Source organism: Neodiprion pinetum, chromosome 7 (assembly GCF_021155775.2).
Source record: "Neodiprion pinetum isolate iyNeoPine1 chromosome 7, iyNeoPine1.2, whole genome shotgun sequence".
Taxonomy (NCBI): domain Eukaryota; kingdom Metazoa; phylum Arthropoda; class Insecta; order Hymenoptera; family Diprionidae; genus Neodiprion; species Neodiprion pinetum.
In genome coordinates, this window is record NC_060238.1 from 4,686,975 (window position 1) to 4,699,042 (window position 12,068).

The following is a 12,068-nucleotide window of genomic DNA, read 5'->3' on the forward strand; positions in this document are numbered from 1 at the left end:
TTTGTTTATTTACAAATAAAGTATCACGGATGGTCGGTCAGTATTTAATTTGGGCATGATCGGTCAAACACGGTTTTCACGAGTTTTTCAAGTTTTTTGAAAAATCGTCGAATAGCCAATTTGCAAATTGCAAGACATCGTATGGAAGTTTTTTTTTTAAAGATTATCACAACACTAAAGTTGGTATAAAAATTGAAGCAAATTGGTCAAACGGTTCGGATACTGAAAAAATATTTTTTACCGAAAGATTCGAAGAACGTATTTGGAATTTTTGAAATTGGTATTTGGATTTTATTTGCCCGACGACGAATTACTGAAACACTGTAAAAATGAAGATTGTTCATCTTGTTTGAAAAATATTCGGGGGTCTTTCGCTCCTTTGTCACCATATTATTCCGCTACTGGATGCCGAGAAAAAAAGAAATACGCCAATAGAAATTTTCTTCCTTGCGGTGAAGGATATTTGAAGAAGGGTTCTTTCACTTTCGTCACGGGTGTTCAAGTCTCTTGGGTGTGAAGAGTGTAGGTACGGATGTGATCGTATAGTAGAATGCAGCGGGGGAAGAAAAATTGGCGGAATTTAATTTCAGATTTTTTTTTTTCCCCCTAACCCCTCCCGGGGATGATAAAATCCCCGCGCGAAGTGGCCGATGAGGACTTTTTTTGGTCTCCTGTCGTTTAGTCGAATCGACGAAATTTCTTCTTATGCAAATTGCGCAACAGTTTCGAACAGTTTACGACAGTTTTATTTGACTTCCCTCTATCCGCAGGGCGGATTCCTCAGGGTGAGTGTAACTAACCGTTTCGAGGAACGTTCGCTCCGAAAAAAGTAAAAAAAATCAATTTCGGCTAGGCTCGTATTTTCGTTGAATCTTTCTCCGCAGGGGTTAATGCTCAGGACCAAAGACACGCGGAAGGACGTTTTTACGCAAATTCGTCGAACGAATATGGTGAAAAAATTTTATATCGATTGTCGTCACAAAAGTACTGACAAAAAATAGGTACAATTTTTAAAAATTCGTCATTTCACACCCGATAACATCGCGTGTACTTTGAAATTGAAAATAATGAAAATAACCTGAAAGATTGGTTAATATATTCAATATTATTATTATCGCAAAAGTTTTAATTACTGGTATATAATTTTATCCTTCTGCCCTTACCACATTGTAATAGTTCCTCGAATATTTCGATAAACGACGAACGATTAGGAAGCTATTTCAGAGTCTACAAACTATTCTCGATGCCGCAAGGCTGCTAATCGCTTAGATTACGACAGATTACTAAAAACATTTTACGGAAATGCAAAAGATTTCACACGATTTCAACACATTTTATGGGATCCAATGTATCCTAACCCAAATTACAACAGGATTTCGTAAGATATTATAGGATTTTTCAGGATTTCAAAAGATTTCACAAGCTTACAAGCGATTTTTTTGAGATTTCAACTAACTCCGCAAGATTTCACAAGATTTCATCAGATTTTACAGGATTCCTCAACATTTCAAAGATTTCGGAGGATTTTAAATGATTCCAAAAAAAAAAAAAAAAAAATCATAGAATTTCCCAACATTTCACAGAATTTTCACGGGATTTCATATATTTCAAACGATTTCACAGAATTTCGCGGAAATTCGTAAGATATCAGAGATTTCTAACGATTTGACAAGGTGTCACATTGTTTATTCGAATTCATAACATCTCGTAAAATATTTGTTTTTGAAAAAGTTTCACGGGATTGCAAAAGATTTCACAAGCCTTCGACGAATTTCATGGGATTTAAAAGATTTCAAAGGATTCCACTGTATTTCAAAAGATCACGGACGATTTCACAAGGTTTCAGAGGATTTAGCTGAATTCAAAGTACCACATAAAATTTTTGGTGTCGAAAAGAGATTTCATGGGATCCAATGATACATAGATACCGGGCGATTCCATAGATTCCGAAGGATTTAATCCGGTATTTCACAAGGCTTTCGTAAAATTTCACGAGTGGTACGGAGCATATTTCAAGGGTTGTTAACCCCTGGGTTAAAAGAGCGGAGCCGAGCGACAAGGGAGTCAAGTTAAGTTCCTTCGGCTGCAACAGCGCCGCGTTTTTCCCCAACTCCCATAAAAACTGAATTGCCCGAGCCTAGCTGGCGGCTTTCCCCGATGGATCAGTGCATTGCGGCTAAGTGGCTGGGGATCGGGAAACCCGTGTTGCAATTTTTCTTTATTTCAACGGTCTCAGCGCGACGGAAACTGGGTCAAAAGAACGATTCGGATGGCCGGCGTCTCGAGGCCGCTCACCTGTACCACCGACGTTTTTCATCCTCCTCGGGAATCAAGGATTCGCCACACGTCGCTTATGTGTTGTGGAAAACTGCACAACCGCATCGCGTATACATTGCACAGGATTAGATACGATTTGTCCCGAAGAATAGGGCGTTCCACGCCGAACGACAAGGGTCCGACCCTTGACCTCTTTGATCCGGTTCACCATTTTTTAAATCGTTGTTCAGGCTCTAAAATGCTGGGTGAATTTTTTTCCACGTTTCTTAGACGTCGTTTGTCTCGCTTGTGATTTTTTTTTTTTTCAACACCGACACGTTTTTTCACTTACCCACTTCGACAGTTTCAAGAAATTCTCAAATACTCTAGCGATAAAATCAACGAATATTTATCCATTTTTGTCAAGTTATCGTCATAATTTTGTGACTATATTCTTGGTACAATGTACGGAGTTCCTTGTAGCAAAAAATCCACCTTCGATCGCATAAAAAATCCAACGAACCTCGGGTTTTACAAACTCCGCTAATTCCACCGTTTCAAAATTACAGGCACAGCTGTGCGGGCTGCCTCCGTATAACTCGTAGTAAAATCGTGCTGTAACGTCGAGTCTATCGACAGTTTCCCGTGCCTCGTAACATCGAAAATCAATCGATTTCACTGCTTTGAAGCTGTGGTGGCCGCTTTTAACCATGCAATTATGCCACAGAGGCACCGACTCTGATTGTAAATCAGCATGCCGCTTCTGTTTTCGATTAATAAAACCGACGATACAACACGTATAATTACGGTCTGTGGTCTTACGATCATAATTCATTAAAGCAGTGAGAAAAATTTCATTCGTTACAGTAACTAGAAAAATTGAGTAAAACAGGTATCGATGAAAAAAACTTCGATAAAAATTTCTCTCAGCGCACCTTGAGAGAATTTCCCTTCACCGAATAAAAAAATAAATTATGAATTCGACAAAAAATGTTCCATTGATTGACAAGATTTGCAAAAAAAAAAAAAAAAACAGAATTCATCTTAATCTTAAAACTAATCACGTGCACTCGAAGCACGTCGCCTGTTGAGAAATGAAGTTCGCTGCATGCGAACCGCTTATCGCGAAGTTATAAGGAGGATGGAAAAAAAAAAGAAAAAAAAAAAAAAAAAAAAAAAAATGGGGGAACGAGAAAACCTCGAGAGTATCACGGACAGCCCTCGTACTTGGTTTTTCCTCCCCTACTCTAACGCTGCGGTGTCGTAGCGGGAGTTTGTTGTCCCAAGGGTGCATTAGACTCGCCAGGGCATCTTATCCCCCTCGGTTGCTTGCTTGCTTCGTCCTTCGTCGCAAATGCTCCGAGGAACGCGATCGAATCGCCGGACTCGTTTACTCGGGAGGAAAAATGCACCGAGCTGCACGCGTCACGGTTTATTTTTTCAATCTCCGAGGCGGCCTCCGTTTTTATTTTTTTTTTTTTTTTCTCAAACCGCACGACCTTGCATCAATTTTCAAAAACCATCGGATTGTGCGATTTCGCATTCGTGCTTGAAAATAGTACATCGTGCAACGAGTGGGCAAAAGTAACTCCTGACGTATTCTCCGTCACACCGTGTTATTGGTTTTTTTTTTTTTTTTTTTTTTTTACTGGAGCCTAAAATCAGTGATATTGACCCATCAACGGCCAAGCCTCTTACAAATTGAAAAAAAAGAAAAAAACAACAAACAACATTCTTGTCAACGGTTTAAAATTTTATTTTTGTTCGCACACTTTTTACAAATAGAGTTTTTCAATTTTCATGCCCGAATGTAAAAAGTTTTTCAAATGAAATTATTCGGTGAAAAATTTCTTTACAGACCGTTACTGGTTTGTGAAATTATTTCGGAAATTTCAGACAGAAATTAAAGAATATATTTTCTACAATGGCAACTAAGTGGTTTTGAAGTGACATTTCAGGTATTCGCTTAAATTTCACTCAATTATTCGATGTAATTGTGAAATTTTTCCACCGCGATTTCGCCAAAATTAAAATCGGATAAGTTTATGTTTTTTCTTTTAAATAAAATATTTCCACGTCATTTAATCTCAGTAAATTTCAAGTGTGATATCAATCGTAAGTATGAATATAGAAATTCGGTGTAATTTCAGTGGAGTAAGAAATATTTTACATTTTTATTTCAGTGATTTTTCGGTGGGACTTTGATTTGCTTTTAATGCAATCAAAATTACAGTGAAAGTACAAACGGTGTAAAACATTCTTAACCACGTCGTGAAATCTATGCGTAAATTCAGTTCAATTTCAGTGGGAAAAATATATCGCCACTAGTGACGAAATGGTTCGCTACTTCTTAATTTTCATCAGGCGACCATAGTCGTATAATTTTACGTTTGATTAGTGAAAAGTTGATTGAATTTTTGATAAAACTTGAATGAAATTTCAATTTCAATTTACTTCGGCGATTTATTTTTCATTCGTTTCAATGAAATCGCATAAATCACGTACGATAACCGAATTAGCTAAATTCTGTAAAAGGATAAAGAAGAACGAAGTAAATATTTTATCCCTTTGCAAATGTGGGCCATTTTTTTTTTTTCGTTCGTTGAGCCTTTTTTTTTCTTTCTTTTTTTTTTTACAGTCGAACTCTGCTCTTGCCTCGGACACATTTTCTTTTCGTTTCTTCGCTTTATCAAATAAGGACAGGTAATTCAATAAGCCGGAATACTAGAGATATATATGCAGAGACGTTTCGCCGCAAACGGGACCGAGACTGTTTCCATAAATCTTGGAAACACTGTCGCAGAATTTAAAGCGCACGATCCGAAAGCCGCGTGCTTACACGTATCCATAACACGATGCCAATGTATTAGTTACGTTAGATTTATACGTGAAAAGACGCAAACAGTTTTGGTGAATGGAGTGCACAAAATGCTAGTCAAGTTGAACATTGGTATTTGTTAAACTGAAGAACAAAGAAGAAAAAAAAAAAAAAATTCACGAGTCGTTGAATAAACGTCATTGTTGGATTTTTAATTATTTTTGCTAAATATCAGACGAGTTAATGTTTCAGCTCGGATGATTGTCTGATATTCTCTTTTTTACAATACTTCGTAGACTCACAGGACAAAGAAAAAAAAAAAAAAGAAAAAAGGATGCGAAGAGAAAAAGTTGAGCTTTTAAAACTGCCGGTTATTGTAAATAATATTGGTTGAATTCGCACACATTGACGGTAAAAAATTATTACAGCGACGCTGTAATCCGGGGATGAGAATCGGTTTTTTATACGTACAAAATATCGAAGCATGATTCAAGAACCGCGAGACGTTATGTTCAAATTCGTGACGAAACGAGGGAACGGACTGTGAACGCTCAAGTTTGATTTGAAGCTTGGTTGACGTGGGTTCTATAATATTATACCCTTTGCGATAATTTTGCATTCGGCATCCGTGAGAAATTAGCGTCGTTTCGCCATTTCGAAATGTCCAACAGATTGGGAATTTCAATGCCGCGTCCCTTTATGAACAAGAATTGCCCTTTGACGTTAATTTGCATTTCTCATCGAACTGTATCAAATTAAATTCTACCATTATTCTGAATAAAAATTAATCTCTTTTCAGACTTCGACTTAAAAATTTTTCAATACTAAACTTCGAGTGACGGTATAAAAAAGTCATTTTTTAATCTACGGAAATAAAACGACGAGCCGATTCCGACGAATGAAACGCAGTAATACCAAAGATTCAACTTGAAACTTTAAAATTTTTAAAGAATTTGGCGTGTAATTTATTGCATGATTTATCTTGTAAATTCGACAAAATATAATACGAGAAATCACATAAATTATACGCGGAATTATTTCGATAATTTTTTTTAATCTGACACGTTATTTTCAAAAGGGAATAAACGAATTCTAAAAATTCTACAACCGTTACGATAATTTTTTCCACAACCCATGCGAGCTTCCGAAGATTACGTTTTGCCAGCAGATCACGTGCTCAAGAGTTAGCGGGACAACTGTTTAGTTTACAGAACGGAGCAGTGAACTTGGCAACTGATTTCAACTCGTCCAGCTATATAGAATGTGCTATAATATACTCGGTGTTTGATTTAAATAAGACCAGATTTTTCCGAAGATCGGTTACTAAAGATATTTATTCCATAAATCGCTCCTCTAAATGTGAATCGTTAATAAGATCAATTTTTCCGAATAATTTCTGTACCGTTTTTTTTTTTATCCAAGAAATAAAAATTCGTCAAACGTAAATTACCCAGAGAATTGAAAGAAGAAAATTTTTATTTTTGTTTTTCTCACGGGTGGCAACACCGGGTGTTTTTACGCATGAAGAGAAATGCAGCTGTCGTCCGGTGCCGGACAGTGACAAATTGTCAAAATTCTTATACCCTGCAGCAATATCTGCGCGGTTATAGTTGAAAAGTTTTGCCAAACTCGTAAAACCCCTTGGGGAAACTAATAAAAGTACCTACGGTTGAAATTAAACCATTCTCGAGGGTTATGGGTTGAAAAGAAACAAAAAAAAAAAAGGATCTTTTACTAGAAAACAATAACATGATGCTTGAATCGTTGCATGCGGCGTAATATTATAAAGACCGTCACACCCCAAGTGTAAAATTTCCTCATATTCGGCGATATCGTGACCGTAAAATTTTATACACCCTCAGAATCTTGAAATTATTTTGGCCAAATGAAATAACGATCGGCAAAAGTATTTGAATTCAATACATTCATGATTATTGCGTTTTATTAGAAAATTTTTCGCAGTTTTCTTTGTAACGATTCAAAAGCTGGATCCTTTAAAAATTTGCAAAATTAGAGATTATTATTGTAGGAAAATTGAAATTTTTTTTGGCATTTTGATCGCCTATTCGGAATTTCTGTTTCCTATTTCGTGCCGGTTCTTCTCGCGTGAAACTGGCTTAAGGCAAAAAGAGTAATACCTGACTCCGGGTGTTTCGAGTTGCGGTGGGAAAGGCGTGTAATCAAGGGTCAAGGGAAAATGAGGGAGAGGACGGATCCTCTCGCATCCAGGGTAAGAGAAGTATGCTAATTTTCCGGGAAGAAAAACTAATTTCCAACAAAGTGTACCTAATTACATCCGTTGCAGTAAACTCGGTGAAAAATTCGGCCAAATTGTTGTTGCTTTTCCTTTTTGCAACTCGACGCCGCGACGAATATTTCATAATGTAATATATATATATATATATATATATATATACGTGTAACCGATATTCGGTATAATGATTATCCGCAAATACGATTTATCACTTATTCCTTACTGATTACTCCAGGGCGTCGTTTGGCGCCCAGAAAAATCAGTTTCGATCTAGATTGACGGGGTAATGGAACCTTGGAGATAATGTCGACGCAGCTCTCCTTTAATCCTCGGACAAAAGGAATTGGCCCGCTTCTAATTCAGACAGCAAAATGTATACCAATCCGATACTTTGCCGCGTCGCATTTTCTCGACTTGATATCTATTTTCTTTTCATTAAATTTCGCTCAATCTTATCGGAAAGGGAAAGGAAAACAAGAAAATGCAAGAGCTTGTTTAATATCAAAATAGCATTCGAACTGCTTTCATACCGCGTGAAATATGAAAATTTTTGAAAATTATTTTCAAAATTGCGCAAGTTTTTTTCCTTCAAGTTAAATTAGCTTCTAATGCTATGGAAATATGTTGCAAGACTGATAAAAATGGGCGTCTTCGGAGAAATAAAAGATCTCATGGGAATATATGTTGATATGACGGTTTTATCGTTGTAGTTTAATTTTTGTTTTGAAATTGCATGAAAGTCAGATTTTGTAAAATGTCTCTGTCTGGCTCTGGTTGTTTGTAGAGGTTTGCCGAATGTAACATCGGTCTGGAATTACATTAACAAATGTCTGATTCCAGCAACTTTTGCTCCTTAAATAATCGAGCGATATTTATTTTTCGTTTAAAAATGAATGGTCGATCGGGCATTGCAATTTTCAAGAATAGGTCAAAAATCTCTCATCGCACTAAAAACTACTCTTTTCGAAAACAGATAATAAAAAATTTCGTTCATCCGTTTTCCATTAAAACAAAAAACAAAAAACAAAAAAAAAAAATTGCAGAAGGACGAAAAATCTTCGATATTACTGTTTTCAAAATATTTAGTCCTCCGTTGTACATGAAATTCTGTTATCCGCAGATGCAATAACGAATTTTATCCGATTTTCCCCAATTTCGTGGGTAGTTTCCATTCGGCTTATCATCATCCCTCTGCTTGTGGATGCCTCTACATTATTATCAACCCTCTATAACTTGACAAAGTGTAACGTTCAGCCCCAATTTCCCGACATAATACCCAACCGAGGCTTGATTATTTCGTAATTACAATATCAAATGACGCGACCTATTATATGCGTCTCAATTTGCAATTTACTCAATGATAAATTGAGTCTAATATTACTGCATATTCCAGAGATCACGTCGTTTACAGTAAACACGCATCTTCATCTTCCTTATCGGGCATTCTAACATTCGCTTCAGCTTTCAGGGATAATAATTGAGTAAACGGTTCGGAAATTGAATGGAAAAACTTGAAAATTTTCCTCACTTCATTTCTGTTAATCAGACCCATTCGTTTATACGATTTCTCACCATACGTGTGAAGAACCTTCGTTAGTATCGATTGTTTTTTCTTCCCAAGAGTTTTGGATTTTCCATTCGTTCACCTGATATATTCGCCTCCGAGATTCGACGCGAAAATATTTTTATGTACTTGTAATCATTGTTGTTATTATTATTATTATTATTATTATTTCTTTTTTTTTTGTTCGCTAGAAATTTTCTTCAAACGATCGTTAAAAATCGACTAATTTTTTTATCACATGCATATTCTTGAACGAATTTATATCGCTTCGTAATCGCCAGCGTTGCGTGGAGACAATAATTTGTAGGTGCGCAATGTTTAAGGGCGAGAGAAATACGAAAAAATAGAAACACGAGTTTAACAATATATATGGATCTGCATTTTCAGCGTAGGAATAGATATATAGATGTGGTAGCTTTGGCGTATAAATAGTTGAAACGAGAAGAATTTGCATGCATGCCTGAAGAACCGCAGTATGCAGATTTGCAGGGATAACATCGTTTCCAATGTCCATGCGTTCCTTTCAAATATTCGGTTCAACGATATTGCGACAGTGGGCAAAAAAAAAAAAAAAAAAAAAACCAAAAAAAAATAAATAAACAAATAAAGCAACAATTTTCTTTCAATTTGGAAACAGAATTAAGTACCGACAATTTTTATCCGTGTGTTTGGATTCAATTAATTTGCAGAATGCGTGAACATTGGACAACGATTTTTTCGAAATCCATACATTTGTTTTTTTTTTTCTATTCGCTAATCAGCTTGAGGTAAGTAAAGAGTCAAATAGAATCGTATAAATTATAATCTTACCTTGTACAAAGAGCTGCCGCTGCCCAAGCCAAAAAACACAGACAAGTAGCTCTGGCTTTTGTACAAACGTACCTGAAACGTGACAGAAATAAAAAAAAAAATAATCAAACATTTAACGATACGAAAAAACAAAATATATCACGTTTTGTTACGTTACGGAACGAAAATGAATCTTTGAATTCAACAGAAAATGCAAAAAAGAAGAAAAAAAAAAACCGAGTACACTTTATTTAGATCAAATTAAATTCTAAATTTCAACCTCTTCGCCATGTTTAGAAGTTGAGTAATTCTTAAACGTCCCGATTCTATAATGTAATATAATATTTAAATAAAATCAAGCAATAATAAAAAAAAAAATAAAAATAAAAACATAACTCCTTTAGGTTAGCTTTCTTCGCCACAATTATGAGTTGAATAATTTTTAAACATTCCTGTACAATGATATGTTATAATATGTAAATAAAATAAAGGAATGCGACGTAATTAGTTTAGGTCAAGTGAGGTTAGGTTAGGTTACAAGTTGAATAATTCTTAAACATGTAAATATGTAAATAAAATAAAGGAATGAAACATGATTGATGTCACTTTATTTTTCGCCGCAGAGTTGTGTTTTCGACTTTGAAGGGGATATTCTACAATTTTTCGGTACGAGATTAACAATTTTGAGAAAATATTGTGGTTCGATAAAATTTCAATTTTATTGGCCGACTGCGAATTATCGGCAAAGTTAGGAAAAGAAATTAGGAGAGAAAAATATAGATTTTTTTTTTAAATTCTTACTAATAGAATTTTATTGAATTTTAATCGAAAATCGATTATTTTTTATCATACCAATGCGTAATATCATTTGAAAATTTCTACTTACCCAGCTCTCAGTGGTTCGCATATTGCGTAGTAACGCTCAAAACTGATGGCCAGAATAGTGAGGACCGAGGCGTGAGCCACAGTCAACTCCACAAACGGAACAGCTTTACCTGGAAAGAGAAAAAAAATAAATAAATAAACATATTGAAAAAATAAATAAATCATACGAACCGCGAATTTTTATATTATACAAAACGTATGAACGAATAAAAATTATAAACAGACAGAAAATAGACAATACTTATTCTTGTTAAAGAATCTTTTTTCGATGCATTGGGAAAAATTTCATTTGTTACAGTGACTGGAAAAATTTGACTCTTCGTATTATCGGATTTCAAATTTGACATGAATTTTCTTATACCGTTATTCATTAATTCAGACTCTATTTTTGAAACGTCGATAAGTAAACTGTTCAACTTTCTTGCTCCGGTATAAATCTTGTAATGTTTTACAATCGGCAATAACTAATCGTCGAAGAAATGTTATTCGCGTTAAAAACTTCGTATCGCCAACGTAATTTTATCATAAATATCAATAATTTCACGGTAAAAATGAAAAATGTTTATCATTACGCGAATGGATCGTATAAATCTAAAAAATCAGTGTCAATATCGAAAATACACGCACAATATATGTATTCAACCCTCAAGCTTCGAACGATTTTTCTACCAAATTATTCTTTGCTCCCATTTTTGAAGTCGTATAAACGAATTTCTCTAAGATGCAAAAGTTTTTGTTTGATAAGAAGAAAAGAACGAAAATATAATTTATCGTAAGAATTCGGGGATTTCAAATTATGTTTCTTTTTTTGTTCTATTTTCAGTAGAATGTGAATTGATCGCTAAAAATTGTCGTAAATATTCCCTGACCTTTCCCTGACCAAAGTATAATTGTTTTTTCTGACTAAAATTCAAACCCGTATCGCTATTTCAAGTATCTGACAGATGAATTTCCAAAGAAATCGTTATCCATAAATTTCGATCTATTATTACAGAATTTGCTTCTCCGTAGGGAAAGTTTAATTTCTTCTTTTACAAGCCGCCATAAAATTCGGCAATTCAAGAATTTCCTGACACTTCCCTGATCAATTAAAGAGAATAATTGAAAAGTGACTGTAAAAACTAATCGACCAAAGAAAATAAAAAAAAAAAAATTTATACATTCAGGAAAAAAAAGAAAAAGTTTACTGTTTCAAAAAAAAAAAAAAAAATCGCACTTTCAATCTTTTTTCAATTATCCACTTGATTGGATCGTGAGTTTCGAATGCTTGACGCTTGTTTCGAAGAATCGTTCGCTGTTTTCTGATAGTGATAATTTCATTGGATTTTGCTTTCCTCTTTAATAATCGCCATAAAATTTGGCAATTTGAAAATTTCCCGATATCTTGCAAGGAGAATCGTAAAGTGTCCGTAAGGATCGTTCGAAGAAAAATAAATAAATAAAAATAATACACTCCGATGAAAAAAATAATTGGCACTCAAAGCCTTTTTCAATTCTCCTTG

The 12,068-nt window shown here is 34.9% G+C and overlaps 1 protein-coding gene across 2 annotated transcripts in view; it reads right to left on the reverse strand.

The window, feature by feature from the left end:
• The window catches only part of ETHR (ecdysis triggering hormone receptor), a 68,209-nt gene that overhangs the window by 13,908 nt on the left and 42,233 nt on the right, over nt 1-12,068 (reverse strand). For both annotated transcript variants that reach the window (XM_069137863.1, XM_046634768.2), the window contains exons 4-5: nt 10,568-10,676; nt 9,703-9,774 (exon numbers count right to left, since the gene is read on the reverse strand). In XM_069137863.1, the coding sequence (XP_068993964.1) occupies nt 9,703-9,774; nt 10,568-10,676 (181 nt within the window). The remainder of the gene's footprint in view (nt 1-9,702; nt 9,775-10,567; nt 10,677-12,068) is intronic.